The sequence below is a fragment of the Bombina bombina genome, chromosome 6 (assembly GCF_027579735.1).
Source record: "Bombina bombina isolate aBomBom1 chromosome 6, aBomBom1.pri, whole genome shotgun sequence".
NCBI classification, from domain to species: Eukaryota; Metazoa; Chordata; class Amphibia; order Anura; family Bombinatoridae; genus Bombina; species Bombina bombina.
Window position 1 is genome coordinate 813,767,873 of NC_069504.1, and position 24,264 is coordinate 813,792,136.

Below are 24,264 nucleotides of genomic sequence, written 5' to 3' on the forward strand. Positions count from 1 at the left end.
ACAAGGGGCTATTATAGATGGTAGTTACTGTCTTTATTTTAATAATATTGCCTGCAGTTACAAGCTCCATTTTTTATTTCAACATCTTATGCAGGCTTAGCACTTACCTCTTTCAAATATTCACAAGATCATTATACTAAGTTAAAGATACATTCTACACTATTACCTTAACTTTTATACTTGGTATTCTACTATTATTTTCTAGCAGCCCATAAACGAAGACACGCAGTTTTACTGTTTAATATCGCTTAGGCAGAGCAACTACTTCACTATAATCAAAGAACATGATAGTCATAGGGTACTCCCTTCATTAGTACCTACTGTACGGGTTGGTGGTCCTGCTATCAGCGGCCGAGGTGGCGTGGACTTCTATGCCTATATGACCATATGTAGAATGCAGTATAACTCTGTATTTAATAAGTAGAATTAAGACCTTATAGACAATGCTTCAAGTTTAGTCTGTAACCTCTATGCTACACTTATATAGACAATTTTTGATTTGTTCCTAAAATTCTGGTATATTTACACTATCATATTTAAATCTTTGTCCGGTTGGTTCCATATCTTCCACCCGCATTTATATAAGCTCTAGCATTGTTAATTAAGCTTAGAGCATATTGCGCAGTTTCCCTTGCAAAATACTGCATTTCTAATCATACTTTTTATTTATTTTATATTGTAACTATGAATATCTATAACTCAGTGAATATATATATATATATAACTTACTGGCCTATATGATGTGAATTAGCTCAGGAAATTATATGGCTGTTTATATATATATATATTTCTCCAACATAGGTGTGTCCGGTCCACGGCGTCATCCTTACTTGTGGGATATTCTCTTCCCCAACAGGAAATGGCAAAGAGCCCAGCAAAGCTGGTCACATGATCCCTCCTAGGCTCCGCCTACCCCAGTCATTCTCTTTGCCGTTGTACAGGCAACATCTCCACGGAGATGGCTTAGAGTTTTTTAGTGTTTAACTGTAGTTTTTCATTATTCAATCAAGAGTTTGTTATTTTCAAATAGTGCTGGTACGTACTATTTACTCAGAAACAGAAAAGAGATGAAGAATTCTGTTTGTATGAGGAAAATGATTTTAGCAACCGTAACTAAAATCCATGGCTGTTCCACACAGGACTGTTGAGAGCAATTAACTTCAGTTGGGGGAACAGTGTGCAGTCTCTTACTGCTTGAGGTATGACACATTCTAACAAGACGATGTAATGCTGGAAGCTGTCATTTTCCCTATGGGATCCGGTAAGCCATGTTTATTACGATTGTAAATAAGGGCTTCACAAGGGCTTATTTAAACTGTAGACTTTTTCTGGGCTAAATCGATTGATTATTAACACATATTTAGCCTTGAGGAATCATTTTATCTGGGTATTTTGATATAATAATATCGGCAGGCACTGTTTTAGACACCTTATTCTTTAGGGGCTTTCCCAAAGCATAGGCCGAGTCTCATTTTCGCGCCGGTGTTGCGCACTTGTTTTTGAGAGGCATGGCATGCAGTCGCATGTGAGAGGAGCTCTGATACTTATAAAAGACTTCTGAAGGCGTCATTTGGTATCGTATTCCCCTTTGGGTTTGGTTGGGTCTCAGCAAAGCAGATACCAGGGACTGTAAAGGGGTTTAAAGCTTAAAACGGCTCCGGTTCCGTTATTTTAAGGGTTAAAGCTTCCAAAATTGGTGTGCAATATTTTCAAAGCTTTAAGACGCTGTGGTGAAAATTTGGTGAATTTTGAACAATTCCTTCATGTTTTTTCGCAATTGCAGTAATAAAGTGTGTTCAGTTTAAAATTTAAAGTGACAGTAACGGTTTTATTTTAAAACGTTTTTTGTACTTTCTGTTCAAGTTTATGCCTGTTTAACATGTCTGAACTACCAGATAGACTGTGTTCTGAATGTGGGGAAGCCAGAATTCCTATTCATTTAAATAAATGTGATTTATGTGATAATGACAATGATGCCCAAGATGATTCCTCAAGTGAGGGGAGTAAGCATGGTACTGCATCATTCCCTCCTTCGTCTACACGAGTCTTGCCCACTCAGGAGGCCCCTAGTACATCTAGCGCGCCAATACTCCTTACTATGCAACAATTAACGGCTGTAATGGATAATTCTGTCAAAAACATTTTAGCCAAAATGAACCCTTGTCAGCGTAAGCGTGGCTGCTCTGTTTTAGTTACTGAAGAGCATGACGACGCTGATATTAATATCTCTGAAGGGCCCCTAACCCAATCTGAGGGGGCCAGGGAGGTTTTGTCTGAGGGAGAAATTACTGATTTAGGGAACATTTCTCAGCAGGCTGAATCTGATGTGATTACATTTAAATTTAAATTGGAACATCTCCGCATTTTGCTTAAGGAGGTATTATCCACTCTGGATGATTGTGAAAATTTAGTCATCCCAGAGAAACTATGTAAAATGGACAAGTTCCTAGAGGTGCCGGGGCTCCCAGAAGCTTTTCCTATACCCAAGCGGGTGGCGGACATTGTTAATAAAGAATGGGAAAGGCCCGGTATTCCTTTCGTCCCTCCCCCCATATTTAAAAAATTGTTTCCTATGGTCGACCCCAGAAAGGACTTATGGCAGTCAGTCCCCAAGGTCGAGGGAGCGGTTTCTACTTTAAACAAACGCACCACTATTCCCATAGAGGATAGTTGTGCTTTCAAAGATCCTATGGATAAAAAATTAGAAGGTTTGCTTAAAAAGATGTTTGTTCAGCAGGGTTACCTTCTACAACCCATTTCATGCATTGTCCCTGTCACTACTGCCGCATATTTCTGGTTTGATGAACTGCTTAAGGTGCTCGATAGTGACTCTCCTCCTTATGAGGAGATTATGGACAGAATCAATGCTCTCAAATTGGCTAATTCTTTCACTCTAGACGCCTCTTTGCAATTGGCTAAGTTAGCGGCTAAGAACTCTGGGTTTGCTATTGTGGCGCGCAGAGCGCTTTGGTTGAAATCTTGGTCGGCTGATGCGTCTTCCAAGAACAAGCTTCTAAACATTCCTTTCAAGGGGAAAACGTTGTTTGGTCCTGACTTGAAAGAGATTATCTCTGATATCACTGGGGGTAAGGGCCACGCCCTTCCTCAGGATCGGCCTTTCAAGGCAAAAAATAGACCTAATTTTCGTCCCTTTCGTAAAAACGGACCAGCCCAAGGTGCTACGTCCTCTAAGCAAGAGGGTAATACTTCTCAGGCCAAGCCAGCTTGGAGACCAATGCAAGGCTGGAACAAGGGAAAGCAGGCCAAGAAACCTGCCACTGCTACCAAGACAGCATGAAATATTGGCCCCCGATCCGGGACCGGATCTGGTGGGGGGCAGACTCTCTCTCTTCGCTCAGGCTTGGGCAAGAGATGTTCTGGATCCTTGGGCGCTAGAAATAGTCTCCCAGGGTTATCTTCTGGAATTCAAGGGACTTCCCCCAAGGGGGAGGTTCCACAGGTCGCAGTTGTCTTCAGACCACATAAAAAGACAGGCGTTCTTACATTGTGTAGAAGACCTGTTAAAAATGGGAGTGATTCATCCTGTTCCATTAAGAGAACAGGGGATGGGGTTCTACTCCAATCTGTTCATAGTTCCCAAAAAAGAGGGAACGTTCAGACCAATCCTAGATCTCAAGATCTTAAACAAATTTCTCAAGGTCCCATCGTTCAAGATGGAAACCATCCGAACTATCCTTCCTTCCATCCAGGAAGGTCAATTCATGACCACGGTGGATTTAAAGGATGCGTATCTACATATTCCTATCCACAAGGAACATCATCGGTTCCTAAGGTTTGCATTCCTGGACAAACATTACCAGTTCGTGGCGCTTCCTTTCGGATTAGCCACTGCTCCAAGGATTTTCACAAAGGTACTAGGGTCCCTTCTAGCGGTGCTAAGACCAAGGGGCATTGCAGTAGTACCTTACCTGGACGACATTCTGATTCAAGCGTCGTCCCTTCCTCAAGCAAAGGCTCACACGGACATTGTCCTGGCCTTTCTCAGATCTCACGGCTGGAAAGTGAACGTGGAAAAGAGTTCTCTATCCCCGTCAACAAGGGTTCCCTTCTTGGGAACAATTATAGACTCCTTAGAAATGAGGATCTTTCTAACAGAGGCCAGAAAAACAAAGCTTCTGGACTCTTGTCGGATACTTCATTCCGTTCCTCTTCCTTCCATAGCTCAGTGCATGGAAGTGATCGGGTTGATGGTGGCGGCGATGGACATAGTTCCTTTTGCGCGCATTCATCTAAGACCATTACAACTGTGCATGCTCAGTCAGTGGAATGGGGACTATACAGACTTGTCTCCGAAGATACAAGTAAATCAGAAGACCAGAGACTCACTCCGTTGGTGGCTGTCCCTGGACAATCTGTCTCAAGGGATGATGTTCCACAGACCAGAGTGGGTCATTGTCACGACCGACGCCAGTCTGATAGGCTGGGGCGCGGTCTGGGGATCCCTGAAAGCTCAGGGTCTTTGGTCTCGGGAAGAATCTCTTCTACCGATAAATATTCTGGAACTGAGAGCGATATTCAATGCTCTCCAGGCCTGGCCCCAGCTTGCGAGGACCAGGTTCATACGGTTTCAATCAGACAACATGACGACTGTTGCGTACATCAACCATCAGGGGGGAACAAGGAGTTCCCTAGCGATGGAAGAAGTAACCAAAATAATTCTTTGGGCGGAGTCTCACTCCTGCCACCTGTCTGCTATCCACATCCCAGGAGTGGAAAATTGGGAAGCGGATTTTCTGAGTCGGCAGACATTACATCCGGGGGAGTGGGAACTCCATCCGGAAATCTTTGCCCAAGTCACTCACCTGTGGGGCATTCCAGACATGGATCTGATGGCCTCTCGTCAGAACTTCAAAGTTCCTTGCTACGGGGCCAGATCCAGGGATCCCAAGGCGGCTCTAGTGGATGCACTAGTAGCACCTTGGACCTTCAAACTAGCTTATGTGTTCCCGCCATTTCCTCTCATCCCCAGGCTGATAGCCAGGATCAAGCAGGAGAGGGCGTCGGTGATCTTGATAGCTCCTGCGTGGCCACGCAGGACTTGGTATGCAGATCTGGTGAATATGTCATCGGCTCCACCTTGGAAGCTACCTTTGAGACGAGACCTTCTTGTTCAGGGTCCGTTCGAACATCCGAATCTGGTTTCACTCCAGCTGACTGCTTGGAGATTGAACGCTTGATTTTATCGAAGCGAGGATTCTCAGATTCTGTTATCGATACTCTTGTTCAGGCCAGAAAGCCTGTGACTAGAAAGATTTACCACAAAATTTGGAAAAAATATATCTGTTGGTGTGAATCTAAAGGATTCCCTTGGGACAAGGTTAAGATTCCTAGGATTCTATCCTTCCTTCAAGAAGAATTGGAAAAAGGATTATCTGCAAGTTCCCTGAAGGGACAGATTTCTGCCTTGTCGGTATTACTTCACAAAAAACTGGCAGCTGTGCCAGATGTTCAAGCCTTTGTGCAGGCTCTGGTTAGAATCAAGCCTGTTTACAAACCTTTGACTCCTCCTTGGAGTCTCAATTTAGTTCTTTCAGTTCTTCAGGGGGTTCCGTTTGAACCCTTACATTCCGTTGATATTAAGTTATTATCTTGGAAAGTTTTGTTTTTAGTTGCGATTTCTTCTGCCAGAAGAGTCTCAGAATTATCTGCTCTGCAGTGTTCTCCTCCTTATCTGGTGTTCCATGCAGATAAGGTGGTTTTACGTACTAAACCTGGTTTTCTTCCAAAAGTTGTTTCTAACAAAAACATTAACCAGGAGATTATCGTACCTTCTCTGTGTCCGAAACCAGTTTCGAAGAAGGAACGTTTGTTGCACAATTTGGATGTTGTTCGCGCTCTAAAATTCTATTTAGATGCTACAAAGGATTTTAGACAAACATCTTCCTTGTTTGTTGTTTATTCAGGTAAAAGGAGAGGTCAAAAAGCAACTTCTACCTCTCTCTCTTTTTGGATTAAAAGCATCATCTGATTGGCTTACGAGACTGCCGGACGGCAGCCTCCCGAAAGAATCACAGCTCATTCCACTAGGGCTGTGGCTTCCACATGGGCCTTCAAGAACGAGGCTTCTGTTGATCAGATATGTAGGGCAGCGACTTGGTCTTCACTGCACACTTTTACCAAATTTTACAAGTTTGATACTTTTGCTTCTTCTGAGGCTATTTTTGGGAGAAAGGTTTTGCAAGCCGTGGTGCCTTCCATTTAGGTGACCTGATTTGCTCCCTCCCTTCATCCGTGTCCTAAAGCTTTGGTATTGGTTCCCACAAGTAAGGATGACGCCGTGGACCGGACACACCTATGTTGGAGAAAACAGAATTTATGTTTACCTGATAAATTTCTTTCTCCAACGGTGTGTCCGGTCCACGGCCCGCCCTGGTTTTTTTAATCAGGTCTGATATTTTATTTTCTTTAACTACAGTCACCACGGTACCATATGGTTTCTCCTATGCAAATATTCCTCCTTAACGTCGGTCGAATGACTGGGGTAGGCGGAGCCTAGGAGGGATCATGTGACCAGCTTTGCTGGGCTCTTTGCCATTTCCTGTTGGGGAAGAGAATATCCCACAAGTAAGGATGACGCCGTGGACCGGACACACCGTTGGAGAAAGAAATTTATCAGGTAAACATAAATTCTGTTTTTTTTCTGTTTTACAAGAATATATTTCTATTACTACCCACTTTCCTTACAGTTATAACTTCTCTCGTTGTGGTTAGCTGTAATATGGATAGAGATCGGGTAATTATTCATCAAAAGGAAACTACGGCTTAGATTAAGGGTTTATAATATGCAACAGTCATATAATGTTTTGTTGTTTGCTCACCTTAAGCTTATACCCCTTTATATCAGTTGTGCTATAATTGGTCTCTCCTTTTCCCTTTTTGCATATCTATAGTTGTAAAACAACTCTGTTTAGACAAGGATTAACAATATTATATGATTACCTATTTCTACCTATAATAACTGTAGGGTATTTCTTTCTAAACTATACAGATTGTTATGTTCTATACAATTACAAGGAATGATTGTATTTTCATATATAATGTTTACTCTGACAAGCATATCTACTTGTATCTCTTTTTCTTTCTGTATTATATAAGAAAATCTCAATAAAAATTATATATAAAAAAAATAAAAACTGAAGATGTTACAGACGTGAAAATTGATATTTAGATTCTTCTTGAAAAACAAAGAAACACGTGTTCTACCATTTCACCAAAATCCACTTAAGGGGGGTCAAAAAGGGGGGCTTATTTATGAGGATACCTATATCTCAAAAAACAAAGATGTTATAGACACGAAAATTGGTATTTAGATTCTCCTTGAAAAACAAAGAAACACGTGTTTTACCATTTCACCAAGATCCACTTAAAGGGACAGTATACACTCATTTTCATATAACTGCACTTACTTAGAAGCTCTCAGTTTAGCTCTGTTGAAAAGGCAGCTGGAAAGCCCACTACAAGTGGCAAATAAGACCCTCCCCCTTCTTTTGCATATGAAAAGACCCTTTACACAAACAGGAGCAAGCTAGAGTAGGTAGCTGGTGGTATTCTTCTAAAACTTTGGGGCTTGGTTAAGAGTCTAAAATTTAGAGCCATGTTATTTAAAAATAATCAAAACTATAAATTTTTTAAAAAAAAATAAAACTTTATGGGCTATATAAATAGATCATATACAAAACATTTATGCAAAGAAAAAAATCAGTGTATAATGTCCCTTTAAGGGGGGGTCAAAAGGGGGGGGCTGATTTATGAGGATACCTATATCTCAAAAAAAACAAAGATGTTACAGACGTAAAAATTCGTATTTAGATTATCCTTGAAAAATAAATAAACACGTGTTTTACCATTTCCCAAAAATCCACTTAAGGCGGGTCAAAAGGGGTGCTTATTTATGAGGATAAGAAAACAAAGGATACTCGGGCACTCCGTAAGGTAAAACGTTCTCCAAATTTATTCAAATACTTTCATAGTAAAAACAGACAGAAGATGTCAAATTGTAAAAAAAGACTCCGTTACACAGACTAAATTCCACTCGATTGACACTAGCACATGCAAATCAGTAAACGAGGACTGCTGGAATCCTGTACAGCAGACATGTTTCGTGCTTCAACAGCACTTGTTCACTGCTCACAGGGCCCAGCCTCCTTCTCTCCTTAAATAGTAATTTATTAAAGGCATATGCATACATATAATGTCCTCATTATACACTGTATTATACAAGCCCTAAGCTCAGATTAATTAAATAAACAAAGTGGTATACTAATATTTGTATTACATTGATATACATCATTTTTCATTAGGGATAATTAATCACTTGCAATATTGTATTCTACAGATACTATTTAGCTTCCAGAGGTTAGATACATAAATCAATATCCCTCCTGAAATTTAAACCAAAGGGTATGGAGGTATTTAAAATAAATATCCAAAATACCTCTCTGAGGCCTAATTTTTCTTCCCTGTCTCCTCCCCTTTTCCACATTGGGACATGATCTATAGCTTGTACAGTAAGTAAATTTACATTAGAATTGTGATGTTCCCTAAAATGTCTTGCTATAGGGGTATCAGAGTCTGGATCCTCAATGGATCGCACATGTGCTAAAAACCTATCCTTAAGGGGTCATTTAGTTTTCCTTATATACTGCTTAGAGCACCCACTACAGGTCAGTAAATAAATTACATGTGTCATATTTCAATTAATGAAAAAAATAATTTTATGTGTTTTGTCCGTGTTGGTTGATACAAAACTAATAATCGCATGTTTTACAAATGTTTTTACAAATGTTTTTCCTGCACCTGAAAAATCCTTTTCTTTGTCTCAACCAACAAGTATTGGTTAGTTTTTTTGAACAGTCTGAGGGTGATACATAGTTCCCTATAGTTTTACCCTTTCTAGATATATAGTCACATCCTTCTTTTACAATTTCTTTTAATCCTGGATCAGTGTGTAATATAGGGATACACTGTTTTACAATATTGCAGATATTTCTATACTCTGAGCTATATGTAGTTATAAACTTAGTTTTTTGTTTATTGTCTCCATTACATGTATTTACATGTATTTCTATATTTGGTGTTGTATTTCAGTAATTTGTCTCTAGTTAGTATAGCTACTTCTTTGCGGGCTTTATTTAGAATAGTTAAATCATATCCCCTATCCACTAACCGTTCCGTAATGATATCTGCTTGTTTCTCATAGTCTACTGTATTCGTACAGTTTCTTTTTGCCCTAATGTATTGGCCTTTAAAGTGAATGTAAAGTCACGGTCACCTCTCATCCATAATGTTGTGAATCTCCAAAAATTAACGTTAGTTTAAGTCATGATTTTTTTATAATTGAATAAGAAATCAGAATATAAAGTTATTTATCGGTATTTTTCTTACTTTATTCCTCCGCCGGCAATCTTGTCCCTCATTTCTAAGTTGATGGACAGTTCCTTAAACGAATAATAGATTATACCCCGTGGCGTCCAGCCCCTTTTTTTCTTCGTCACGCGATCTAACTGCGCATGCGTTCCCTTCCGAATCGCGATTGACAAGCAATGCTCGTCCACGTCTAGCGCATGCGGCAAAAACACGCAGGCGCAATGTGAATTTATTTGCAGATAACGATTCAAAATGGATCAGGGCACGCATGCGCATATTAGCCATAGTTTTAAAACGCATGCGCTAATTGATTTATCTTCGGGAGCGTGCTTCAGGACTACGTAATAGAGCAGGCAGGACTGCTCTATACGCAATGTAGTCAGAATACAGGAAGTCCAGGATGGGAGGAGTTATCGTTCAAAACGGAGATAAGTTGTAATATAAATAATAATATGATAACATGATTATTGAAGAAAAAAAAAACATTGCAGTTTCAATTGTAAGTTTATTGAGATTTGGTAGTGTACATTAAAAACCGTATAATTTACATTCACTTTAAGGATACCATGTATGGTGTGTCTCGGATGATTTGGGTTAAATTCTAATATTGTATTTCCCGCAGTGGGTTTCCTTTATAGGTTAGTTTATATACAGCCCCTAATATCATTTCCTGAGATAGTTATATCCAGAAAACAAATTTTGTTAGCATTTTGTTCGCCCACTAGTTTAATTCCACTGCGATTATTATTTAGGTACTCACAAAACTTCTCAACATTATCATCAATAAATCTTGCATATAAAATAATATTGTCTCTGAGGGGATTTCCATCTCCAAAGATGTGGAACCGCTCCCATCATCCCATAAAGAGATTGGCATAACAGGGGGCAAATTTAGCCCCCATAGCGGTTCCACGCCTTTGGAGATAGAAACCCCCCTTAAACATGAAAAAATTATGTGTAAGCAGGTACTCAATAGAACCCATGATAAATTGTTTAGTCGCCTCGTCATAATTACTTTGACTCTCTAGGAAAAACTCTACTGCTTCAAGACCAATTTGGTGTGTAATTGAGGTATATAAAGAAGCCACATATACTACCAGAAACCTATAACTAGATATCCATTTTATTCTCTGCAACTTTTGTAGCAGATCTGTAGTATCCTGTATAAAGCTAGGTAGCTTATTAACCAATGGTTGTAGAAAAGTATCCATCAGGTCTGACAGGGGTTCATTTAGGGAATTAATGCCCGCTATTATGGGGTGGCCCAGTGGGTTCTCCTTTGGAAAATAATGAAATATTGGGGTGACCGGATTGTCTGGTACTAGCATCTCCTCTGTTGTATGTGTGATTACATCATTATATCATGCTCTCTTTACAATTTCACATAGGAATTCCCTATATGATTTGGTAGGATTCTCTCTCAATTTAATGTAAACCTCAACATTGTGCAATTGTCTTAGGGCTTCTGTAATGTATGCAGTTCTATTAAAGGGACAGTCTAATATAAATTAAACTTTCATTATTCAGATAGGACTTTTAATTTTAATCAACTTTCCAATTTACTTTTTTCATCAAATTTGCTTTTTTCTCTTGGTATTCTTGGTTTAAACTAAACATAGGTAGGCTCATATGCTAATTTCTAAGCCTTTGAGGGCTGCCTCTTATCACAAGCTTTTTAAATCTCTTTTCAACACAAAGAGGCAGAAAGTACACGTGGGCCATATAGATAACACTGTGTTCAGGCACAGGGGGTTATTTAAGATCTAGCACAAAACAATGCTAAATTTAAGACAATAGATAATAAACAGTCACAGTCATGTGATTAGGGGGCTGGAAGAAGGTTCCTAGATACAAGGTAATCACAGAGGTAAAAAGTATATTAATATAACTGTGTTGGTTATTTAAAACTGGGGAATGGGTAATAAAGGGATTATCTATCTTTTAAAACAATAACAATTCTTTGGTAGACTGTCCCTTTAAGTATTACAACGTTGCCCCCTTTATCAGAGGAATGCACTATGATTCTATTATCTTTGGTGATATTAGCTAGATCTCGTATCCAATTTTATTAGTTTTTCTTCTACCACTTTTTGAAAAGTTTCAACTGGATGTGTTCTAGAACTAACAGGATAAAAATTAGTTTTCTTCCTAAATTTAGTTAGATCAATGTCACATGTAGTTACTAGATGTTCAGTGTCACCAATATTTTCATCAAGTAAACCCTATAAATCTATTATAGAACATTTTTCAGAAAATGTGAGATTTTCCTCTATTGGCCTATCTTTAGTTATACATATTTTATCTTGTTCCTCCACAGCATTGGCAAAATAGTATTAACTTTCTAACAAACCTATTCACATCAAAAATAGTGTTGAATAGGTTAAAATGCTGTGAAGGAACAAAATGAAGGCACTTGGCTAGTACTCTTGTTTCTACATCCGTTAAAGCGACACTAGATAGATTCAATACATTCTTATTCATGCATATTGTTTCTGATGGGTCCCTGATCTTGTCACATATGTGTTCTGTTGTGACTTCTTCTTGTCCGGATTTGTATCCTCTTCTTCTTCCCTGGTATCCGGGCGTTTTTCCTTTCCCCCTTTTGCCTCTATGTACTTTTTTCGCCTTCCTAATGGTAAAATCTTTAGCTGTTCGTTTTTTGACACTTTAGTTCCGAATGCTTCAAAAGAGGATTGTAATACAGTAGGCTCTTGTTCTTCGGTGTTTATTTCTCCCTCTGAGGATTCTACCTCATATTCAGTATCTGAAAATGTGACCTGTTTAGCTTTTTTTTATTTTGGTTTTTAAACCATTTTTTTTCCTTTTCTTGGTTCTCTGCCAAAATTATCATTGCTATCCCATCTATACATATTTTGATGGTCATAATCATATTTATCCCTTGACTTCTTCCTAGACTTAAATTCCCAAAGTTCTTGGCGGAAAGATATCATGTTCTTCTCAAACTGCTTTATCGTATTTATGAGGATACCTATAGCTCAGAAAACAAAGATGTTATAGACACGAAAATTGGTATTTAGATTACAAAAACACAGAGGATTAACAAAAACTCAAGAAGTTCATGTCAACGAGTGTGCAACCTGAACAAGCACACAAGTAAGGGCACACGTCGTTGAGAGTGGTCACTTTTTTCACAATTTTTTACAAATCACAAAATCCGTGTGAGCGAAGCCGCGGGCAACAGCTAGTAATCATATATAGATATATACTTTACCAAAAAAACACAATATATATATACTGTGTGTGTGTGTATGTATATATATATGTGTGTATATATATATATACATATATATATATATACATATATATATATATATATATAAAAATATATAGAACATATTCCTCTATGTGAAGAACATTGGAATTTGAAATATTCATATTTACATGTCGGGTTAGCACTTGAAAATATGTTATCAAGTTTAGTAGGGTGTTTTTTTCCCACTTTTTATTCTCCATTGACTTCTATGGCGGGATACACAAACGCTTCTTCTGCTTTTTGCGCGTAGTGGGTTGGCGCTTGTGCGAAACTTTTTATTGTCTAACCAAAGTGCGCACAAAATGTACTACTTGTGAAGTGCGTGAGCGGAAGCGTTAAATCTTGCCATAAAAATTTAAAACCCTGTGGCCCTAGTCACAGGCCTAGTTGCCCAATACCAAAATATGCCACTGTTGACTGTGTATAGATAAAATAATTATGATTTGAGTCCTGTTCATGAAATCTACACTAAATTGTTGCATAATGAAGAAAAAATATGAAGGAAGAATGATAGTTTAATCTAATTCGTATATTCCTTTTAACTCTCACCCATTCTTTTTTCCAGATCCAGTCATCCAGACCCAACCTCTCGCCTGCGGTTTCAAGCTCAACCAGAAAAGAATTGGCTATTGATTCCCAGATACAATCTGACAAAATATTACCAGTATGAGCTGCAGCTGGAGGCAGACGGAAAAGTGCATATCTTGACGCTAAAGTACCCCCAGGATGAGGAAACTGGTATGGGCAGATTACAGAGTGATTGGCTGGTCTTATTGTCAAGCAGAGGCTGAGAAAGCTGCAAATACGGGGTGCATAATATTCTGTTAGTTGTCATTGGTAATGTCAAATATCCTGTAATGGTACAATGATACAATGTATGATGTAATCACTCAAAACAATTATACAAGTAGGTTGTGCACTAATATTAGCTTTAACCCCTAAAGGACCAGTGACGTACCCTGCACGTTGCTGGTCTTTTATTGGGGATTGCATTACTAATGGCGTGATCTCACCACCAGCGGCGAGACCGCCCTATTTCCGGTGACCAGAAGGGTGGAGGGAGGGTACAATAGGGCCGTCCCGCCGCTTGCGGTGTGACCCGCACTATTTTTGGCAAGGAAACCCTTAACGACCCCCTGATGTACATGGTACGTCACGGTCGTTAAAGTTTTACCTTTATAATATGCTCCATTAAGGGTTCCACAGGTTGTCCTCAAGTTTGTCAGTATTTTATTCTCATAGTCGTACGTGTATGGAACAGTCATTGAGAAGGCTCCCGCATGCACCATTAGTTTTCTACTATGTCTGCCCCTTTTACGCCCAGCTTCCTGATACAGACAGTCCGTGCATACTTTCAGCAGACAGGTTGAATGGGTGGACAGCAGCCTTCTTATTCGCTGTGTTGCTGCTTTTGACTAGGGGCCTGATAATCTAAAGGTCTCTGGGCAGGTGAGATTCTTTAAACGGATATGAAACCCAATTTTTTTTTTCAGGATTGAGATAGAGCATGAGATTTTATATAACATTCTAATTTACTTCTATTATCATGTTTTCTTTGTTCTCTTGGTACCTTTTGTTGAAAAGCAAAGACATATGCTTAGGACCCTGCCCATCTCTGGAGCACTATATGGAAGCTGTTTTTCAAGAATGTTATTAATTTGCAAGAGCATTAGATGGCAGATGTAGTGCTCCAGTTGCCTACCTAGGTATCTATTCAACACAGGATATCCTGAATAGTTGATAATAGAAGTAAACTGGGAACTTTTTAAAAATGGTCTGCTCTGTCTATATCACAAAATAAATGTTTTGGGTTTCATATCCCTTTAAGAATCCTTGCCAGTACTTTTATTTCCCTGGTGGAGTTCTATAAAGCCACTTTTTACACTGAAAAGAGGGTGTCTCGCTTAAAGGGATTTAAAGGGAAATGAAACCCAAATTTTTTCTTCCATTTTTCAGACGAAGGGGTAGATTTATTATGCAGCAGATGCTGCATTCTACCCTGATAGTTTCAAGTCCGCCTGAAACGTAAGTTAAGAAGCAGCGGTCGTAAAACCACTGCTCCTTAACTTCGCCGGGATGATTGACACATCCTGCTAGTGGCTGATTGGCCACTGGTGAGCAGGGGGCGGCATTGCACAAGCATTTCACTAGAAATGCTTGTGCATTGTTAAATGACGACAGCGTATGCTGTTGGCATTTAGCGAGGTCGAGGGGACATGATTTGTTACAGCTCGACCCATAATAAATCTACCCCAGAGAATTTAATTTAAAAAAAGTTCCCAGATTACTTCTGTTATCAAATTTGCTTTGTTCTCCTGTTAATCTTTGTTTAAGAGATATATAGATAGGTAGAGTGCACTTTTCTGGAGCTCTACATGACAGGAAATAGTGTTGCCATCTAGTGCTCTTGTTATTGTACAACACTGTTGCAAAACTGCTACCATATAGTGCTGCAGACACGTGCACTCTCCTGATCTTACCTTCATGCTTTTCAACAAAGGATAGCAAGAAAACTAAGAAAATTTTATAATAGAAGCACATTGGAAAGAAAAATTTGGGTTTTATGCCTCTTTAACCATTCACTCACAAATTCAAAGGAACAAAAACTGTATTGTTAAGGTGCATCTAAAATCTTAAAGGGACACTCAAGTCAAAATTAAACTTTCTTGATTCAGATAAAGCATTTAATTTTAAACAACTTTCCAGTTTACATTCATTAATAAAATGTGCACAGTCTTTTTATATTTACACTTTTGAGTCCCCAGCTGCTACTGAGCATGTGCAAGAATTCACAGAATTTACGTATATGCATTTGTGATTGGCTGATGGCTGTCACATGATACAGGAGGAGTGGAAATAGACATAACTGACATTTGCCAGAAACAAAATCTACTACTCATTTGAAGTTGAAACTAAGTGCTACTGAATTGTCTTTTTATCATGCATTTGTTCAGGGCCGGCCCTAGCCATTGCGTTCAGTTGAGTTGAACTGGGCCTTATTTTTATGTGTTTTCTTATGATAACAAGAACATTACAGAGACGTCAGGGCCGGCCCTAGCAAATGCAGGTCCCTAGGCAGAATGACAGCGCGGGGCCTCTACCCAGAACAAAAAAGACTTAAAAGAAATGGGGCAATGCACTGTACCACACAAACACACATATATAATACACACAGAGATACTTATATACACATACATCCACACACTCAGACACATACACAGGTGTATACACACACACTCACCACACACACAGCCCACACACCACACACACAGCCCACACACAATAAAATAAGATGCCCCCAGCAATAAAATAAAGCCCCCAACCCCCTGCAATAAAATGATGCACCAGCCCCACAGTCTGCAATAAATGAAGCCCCCCTGCAATAAATGATGCCCCCAGCAATAAAATGAAGCCCCCCTGCAATAAAATGATGCTCAGTCCCCCTGCAATAAAATGATGCCCCCAACAAAAATATGATGCCCCAGCAATAAAATGAATCCCCTTGCAATAAAATGATGCCCCAGACCCCTTCAATTGCCCCCAGCCCCCTGCAATAAAAGGAAGCCCTCAGCAATAAAATGAAGCCCCCCTGCAATAAAATGAAGCCCAGTCCCCCTGCAGCCCCCGGCCCCCCTGCACAAAAATGATGCCCCTGCACAAAAATGATGCCCCTGCAAAAAAATTATGCCCAGCCCCCCTACAATAAATGATTACCCCAGCCCCACTGCAATGATGCCCCCAGCAATAAAATTAAGCCCCCAGCCCCCTTCAATAAAATGATGCCCAGTCCCCCTACAATAAAATGATGCCCCATCCCCACTGCAATAAAATGATGCCCCCAGCAATAAAATTATGCCCCCAGCCCCTGCAATAAAATGATGCCCCCAACAAAAATGTTGCCCCCTGCAATAAAATGATGCCCCCAGCCCCTGCAATAAAATGATGCCCCAGCTCCACTGCAATAAAATGATGCCCCTAACAAAAATATGATGCCCACAGACCCCCTGCAATAAATGATGCCCCAGCAATAAAATGAAGACCCCAGCCCCACTGCAATAAATGATGCCTCCAGCTCCCCTGCAATAAAATGATGCCCCAGCTCCCCTGCAATAAAATGATGCCCCCAACAAAAAGATGATGCCCCAAGTCCCCCTGCAATAAATGATGCCCCAGCAATAAAATGAAGCCCCAGCCCAACTGCAATAAATGATGCCTCCAGCGCCACTTCCATAAATGATGTCCCCAGCTCCTGCAATAAATGATGCCCCCAGCAATAAAATGAAGCCCCAGCCCCCCTGCAATAAAATGATGCCCCTAGCAACAAAATGAAGCCCCAGCCCACCTGCAATAAAATGATGCCCCAGCCCCACTGCAATAAATGATGCCCCCAGCCCCACTGCAATAAAATGAAGCCCCCCTTGCAGCAATAAAATGATGCTCAGTCCCCCTATAATAAAATGATGCCCCCTGCAATAAAATTATGCCCCCAGCCCCCCTGCAAAAAAATGATGCCCCCAGCAATACAATTATGCCCCAGCTCATCTGCAATAAAATGATGCCCCTGCAATAATATGATGTCAACAAAAGATGATGCCCCCAGGCCTCCTGCAATAAATGATGCCCCCAGCAATAAAATGAAGACCCCAGCCCCCCTGCAATAAAATGATGCCCCAGACCCACTGCAATAAATGATGCCCCCAGCAATAAAATGAAGCCCCCTGAAATAAAATAATGCCCAGTCTCCCTGTAATAAAATGATGCCCCCTGCAATAAAAATATGCCCCCTGCCCCCCTGAAAAAAAATTATGCCCCCAGCCAGCACAAAAATTATGCCCCAGCAATAAAATGATGCCCCATCTCCCCTGCAATAAAATGATGCCCCCAACAAAAATATGATGCCCCAGGCAGCCCCCCAGCAATAAAATGAATTCCATCCCCCTGCAATAAAATGATGCCCCAGACCCCTTCAATTGCCCAATAGCTGAGCTGCTTACCATGATTCTGATGGCCCTGGGATGATGATCACACACAGCCAGCCAGCCCTGGCCCTCTACTCCTCCTCCGGTCCGAGTCCGACAGTCCCACACTCGGCTCCCACTCTCTCCACACTCTCCTCTCGGCCTTGTTGCTCATCCTCCTCCCACCAGAGTCCCAAGGCTCACCGCTCCGCTCCTCCTGACAGACTCAGTGACACATTGCGCGGCGCCAATGTTTTTTAAAAAATGGCGCCAAATTTTTTTTATTTTTTTTATTACACCGGCGGCATGGTGGGGCCCCCCTAAGCGCAGGGGCCGAGGCAACCGCCCTCGCCGCCACACCCTAAGGCCGGCCCTGCATTTGTTGATTATGCAAATCTACTGTATTTACTGATCCTTTAACAATATTGTTCACCAAAAATAATCTTTTATTAAAAATGTAAAATCTGTATGTAAATTATACATGAATAAATCGTATTAAATATCCATGGGCATATATGAAATTTGTCTCTCAAATCCCAGCGTAATTCTCTAAACTTTTGTGCCCTACAGCTCTCACTGTTTTTTCTCTTAAAAAAAAAAAGGTGTCACGCTTTTATCAAAATACTAAAAAACACTAATTACTCTTAGGGCTCCAATAAAGTAGCGGATGCTGCTTTGGAGTCCCATCAGTTAAGAAGCAGCAGTCATCCCGATCCGATCAGGATGTCATGATTGACAGCCCCTGCTGGCAGCTGATTGGCCACCAATGAGCAGGGGCGGCAATCTAAAAGCATTTCACTTGAAATGTTTGTGCAATGATGAATGCAGACAGCGTATGCTATAGCGAATCATGTCCATTCAACTTTTAATAAATTTACCCCTTCAAGTAAAACCAATGCATACAAAAATAACAGCGATTTTAAGATACAGTGAACTAAAAAGAGTATTTTGATTTGTAACATACGCTGGGTTCTCCCTGTGTACATTTTCCTCCACTGCAAACTTTTACATAGCAGAGAGCTCTCATTATTTTTATGGAAGACAGCTCACCACTTGCATGGACAGCCCATTTTCTTTGCGAATTGCACCAAGACTTTACCTGCAAGGCTAAACTTGGTTTTTCACGTTTGTGGTGGTAAAATATTGATGATCGGTCTCCTGACGGAAAAAAAAACAAAAAAAAAACTGTGCGTGTGGGTTAATCGTGTAAGATTTATTTTTGAAGTTGTTATACACGTACTCAAATAAGGGAATTTATTTAAAAAAATTAAAATGCTCAAATCTAATAGAACATTTTATTTTTTATACTAGAAGGTCCCTAATGTGATCTTATTGGCTCATCAACAAGGAGAAACCATATGTGTTGTAATTTCTTCCTTTTAAGCAATACTATTTCTGATTGAAGGATTATCTTTGTCCATAGACGTGGCATTATCCTTAAATTTGCTTTTTTTTTCTTTTCGTTCTCTTGCTATCTTTATTTGAAAAAGCAGGAATCTAAGCTAAAATGCCTGCTCATCTTTGGTTCAGACCCTGGATAGCGCTTGCTGATTGGTGGCTACATTTAGCCACCAATGGGCAAGTGCAACCCAGGTGCTGAACCAAAAATGGGCCCGGCTTCTAAGCTTACATTCTTGATTTTTAAATAAAGATAGCAAGTGAACAAAAAAAAATTAATAATGGAAGTAAATTAGAAAGTTGCCTAAAACTGCATGCTTTATCTGAATCAAGAAAGAAAAAATGCGGGTTTATATCCCTTTAAAGTTTATTATACCGATATCAGCTGTGTGTGATTTTCATTCTTATGAATACTACCTTTCTAAAGGTGTCTTGTTTAACACGTTATATGAAGCCCATACTGAACTAAATTAACAAAGATAGTGAAGTGAAGAAAATCCCAACAAAAGAAATACAAAAAAATATATATGTCGACAAGCGTTTTTACCTTCTGTCTCACAGGGCTCCTGGAACCCCCTGTCCTCAAAACGTCAGTAAACTTCTCAAGGGAAGACACTTTGGTGGTACAGGTATTCTGGTCACATTCTGCTGTTTCTTCTTCGCAATTACAACTGGAACTCAGGTATCAAAGAAAAGGATCCAGCAACTGGAATATAGTGAGTATTAGATCTAATGCACAAGAAGTTCTATATTTGCGCTATGGGTGTGTTCAATTCTTAGGAGATTAAGGGCTAGATTACAAGTGGCGTGGTATAATTTATTTCGCAATTGCGAAAACTTCGCTAGAGTTCATCTTTTTGCGCTAGTCGGGTTGCGCTCATAATACAAGTTTTAAAAAAAATAATAATTTTGCGCTAGCGGTAACCCAAATCGCACTTAAAGTTCAAATTCGAAAACTGTGATTTTGTTTTCGCATTCCCCTATAGAAGTCAATGGAGAGAAAAAAACACCCATTCTCTCGCTCAAACACCATGACATATTAGCAATAGCGCTAACCCAACATGAAAATATGAATATTTCATATGCCAATGTTCTTTAACATGTTTTTTTTTTTATATGCGCATACTGGATCGCATCCTGTAATATGTGCAAATATGATCGCATACTATAATATGCGCATACCTGACATGAAAATTATGTATGCATATATACACATAACAATACATTAATACATATGTATACATATATAGACATGCATATCTATGTATATACATCTTTAGACATGTATATGTATGTATCTCAATGTTAAAACCCTTTGGTGGCTTTTTTTTTTCTAACACCCGCTATCTTTGAGCCTTTATAACTTACTAAAGGAGCGGGGTGACGTCACATGAGAGGCAGAGTCTTGTACCATACTGAACTGATAACGGCATTTATTAGACATTGTGAAAACACGGTCTTTGTTTGCGGTGGTTGTTTGATTTGGACAGTCTCATTTATATGCCTTGTTGGGACCTCACTTGTTTTTACAAATAAATGGTTATATTTTCTCCACTTCTGAGTCCTTCCATGTGGAGTTTTAACCCATTTGGGACCTCAATCTTTGCCTTTTGTCTCCTACTTGGAGTCTTCCTGTGCCTGAAAATCTAGAGCTTGATTTTGAACCTCCAGAGTATACGAGTTCCCCTTTCTGCCTCTTTATGACCTATTTATTATCAGCAGGACTTCACTATATGCGTTTTTTCTTTCTTTTTCCCTGAGGTTTTTCTGGAAAGATCAACATCAGTTGTCTTGTTTGGGACTTTTTGTATATATCCTTTTGTTCACTATCACATTTTTGTGTGTGTTTCTATTATCAAATATTGCTTCACTCCTTTGTTGAAGGAGCAGCAATGAACTATTAGGAGCTAGCTGAAAACATCAGGGGAACCAATAACAAGAGGCATTTATGTGCAGCCACCAATCAGCAGCTAGCTCCCAGTAATGCATTGCTGCTCCTGAGCCTACTTAAGTATCCTTTTCAACAAAGGATACCAAAAGACCTAAGCAAATTAGATAAAAGAAGTAAATTGGAAAAGTTGTTTAAAATCACATGCATGGTCTGAATCACAAAATAAAATGTTTGGGTTTCCTGCCCCTTTTAGGGAGATGGGGCGACCATACCTGGGCCCCTTGCCCATTGTGACTAGACATTTATGGCTGCATCTTAGTGACAAGGCTCACAAAAGGGTGAAGCATATGTACAGGTTTGTATCTCGTTTAGAGGGGGTTGCTTGTATTCTAGAGCTTGTCTGTATTTTTTTTAGGTGAAAACAGGCTGATATGGTATAGTTCTTCTCTGTATAGGCAGATATTGGGCTACAAAAGGCTACTTCTGGGGAGGTGACTAGTTATTCTTTTATTATTGTTCATTCACTGATTGAGCCCTTATTTATGTTACATATGTTATTTATCACCCTTGGGTAGGCTTCATAAGGGTTATGTGGGCAACTAGACATGCACCCAATTTATCTTTTCCTAAAGATGATCTGTGTTCAGCTTTTTATGATGTGGGGAGGTTGTGCCTCACTTCTTATAGTGAGAAATCTGAGTCTTCTTACAATGTTAAAGAGACAGTCTATTAAAAATTAAACTTTCATCATTCAGATAGGGCATGCAATTTTGAACAACTTTCCAATTTTCTTTTATCATCAAATTTGCTTTGTTCTCTTGGTAAAACTAAACAGCGCTTATCCACTTTCTTTTCTTGTGCTCTCTGGAATGCTCGCTCTGTCTGTAACAAATTTACAACTGTTCACGACCTGTTTGTTTCTAACGCTTTCAATCTTCTAGCAATTACTGAAACCTGGCTATCTTCTTCTGACACTGCTTCCATTGCTGCTCTCACACACGGTGGTTTCCACTTTAACCACACACCTAGGCCAGGTGAGAGACATGGTGGAGGTGTTGGAATCTTTCTCTCCCTCTCCTGCTCCTATCAGCAACTGCATCCTCATCCATCTCTCTCCTTCTCCTCCTTTGAAGTCCACTGCATCCGCCTGTTCTCGCCCCTCTCCATCACAGTGGCAGTTATCTATCACCCCCCTGGACCTACCTCCCAATTCATTGACAACTTTTCTGCCTGGCTTTCTCACTTTCCCTCTACAAATACACTTTCTCTAATCCTAGGGGACATTCCCATTGATAACCCATCTGCCCCTGCTGCCTCTAAACTTCTCTCACTCACAAACTCCGTTGATCTCTCACAATCCACTCTATTCCCTACTCACCGCAACGGTCACTCTATCGATCTGGTATTCTCCTACCTCTGCTCTCTCTCTGATGTCACCTGTCGCCCATTTCCCATCTCAAACCACCATCTGCTCACCTATAATCTTAATGTACCAGCTAAACCTACTTCTCCCCCTCGCCCCAGCACCTGTATAAATCTGTACACTGTGGATCCTCTCCAACTTTCCAACCTTATTCAAAAGTGCCTCCCCCACACTTCCACAATATCCTGCCCTGACCTTGCTACAACCCACTACAATACTCTCTCCTCTGCACTTGACACACTTGCTCCTCCACAAATACGCAAAACCCCACATTGTCATCTCCAGCCCTGGCACTCTCGGCAAACATGCTACCTGCAAAAATGTTCCCGTGTTGCTGAACGTGCCTGGAGGAAATCCCACTCTGAACCAGATTTCCTCCACTATAAGTTCATTCTTTATTCTTACTCCTCTGTCCTTCACTTAGCCAAGCAAACCTACTTCTCTTCTCTTATATCTACTCACTCCTCAAACCCTAAACGTCTCTTTTCCATTTTTAACTCTCTCCTGTATTCACCTACACCACCACCCTCATCTGCCTTTAGTGCTCAAGAACTGGTAGACTACTTTTTCAACAAAACACTTACCATCTGAAGTAATATCCTAACACAAGACTGCAACCTTCCATCTCTGCCCCCGGTCACCCCCTCCACCACTCTCAGCACCTTTCCCCCAACTACTGAGAATGAAGTGAGTTCCCTATTGTCTTCCTCACATCTAATATCTTCTCTGTCTTCTACCCTCAATCCAGCTCTTACTCACATATTCAACCTATCCCTTACTACTAGACATGTGCATTTCGATTCGTTCCGAATCCAAATTCAGACGAATTTGTTAAATTCGGAGATTCGGATCGATTCGAATTTCCGAATTACGGTAGTACCGAATCTACCGAATAAATCCGAATTAGTTCGGATTTATTCGGTAAATTCGAATGGCCATGGATTACACTAGTATTGTACAGTATATTAGGTTATATCACTCTGCTATGGGTCACACCTAATATACAGTACATAATAATAGTCTAATACACAGCACATCCCACCTAACACATACCGAAATTCCGAATTTCCGAACCGAATCCAGCCGAATTTATTCGAATCCGAATGAATTTGAAATAAATCTGAAACAAATTCATTCGAATTTTTTCCGAATTCAAATCGATCCGAAATTCGAAAAAATCAGAATCGATCCGAACTGAATTTTTCGACCATGCACAAGTCTACTTACTACTGGTTCATTTCTATCTTCCTTCAAACATGCAAAGGTCACCCCATCCTCAAAAAAAACCTCCCTCGACCCCAAACTACCGCCCTATATCACTGCTTCTGCTAGCTTCAAAAGTCTTGGAAAAACGAGTTTTCGATCGCCTAACCCACTTCCTGTCCTCCAACTTATTGCTTGACGCCCTGCAATCTGGCTTCCGTCCCCAACACTCCAAAATTCCGACCCCAAATATCTCCAAAATGTGCCCGTTTCTGAGTGCTGAAACTACTAAACAGCTAATTCACTCCCTAGTAATTTCCTGACTTGACTACTGTAATAACCTACTAACTGGCCTTCCTCTCTCCCCCCTTCAATCCATCCTAAATGCCTCTGCTAGACTAATCCACCTCTCCCGATGCTCTGTATCTGCTGCACCTCTCTGCGAGTCCCTTCACTGGCTCCCCATTCACAGCAGAATTAAATTCAAAATTCTCACCCTGACGTACAAAGCTCTTACCAACGCAGCCCCCCCTACCTGTCCTCACTCACCAACAAATATACTCCAGCATGCCCCCTAAGATGCAGCAATGACCTGCTCCTTGCATCTTCTACCATCACCTCCTCCCATGCTAGACTGCAGGACTTCTCTCGTGCGGCACCGACCCTCTGGAACGTACTTCCTCGAGCTGTCAGATTTTTCCTCTAACCTCTCCTCCTTTAAATGCTCCCT

At 40.3% G+C, this 24,264-nt stretch overlaps 1 protein-coding gene across 3 annotated transcripts in view; it reads left to right on the forward strand.

Annotated features, from left to right (window-relative positions):
* IL27RA (interleukin 27 receptor subunit alpha) overlaps positions 1–24,264 on the forward strand; it is a 258,748-nt gene that overhangs the window by 177,496 nt on the left and 56,988 nt on the right. For 2 of the 3 annotated variants that reach the window (XM_053718171.1, XM_053718172.1), the window contains exons 4-6: positions 13,227–13,399; positions 19,579–19,733; positions 21,850–21,942. In XM_053718171.1, the coding sequence (XP_053574146.1) occupies positions 13,227–13,399; positions 19,579–19,733; positions 21,850–21,942 (421 nt within the window). The remainder of the gene's footprint in view (positions 1–13,226; positions 13,400–19,578; positions 19,734–21,849; positions 21,943–24,264) is intronic. The other variant, XM_053718173.1, reaches the window with a different exon arrangement.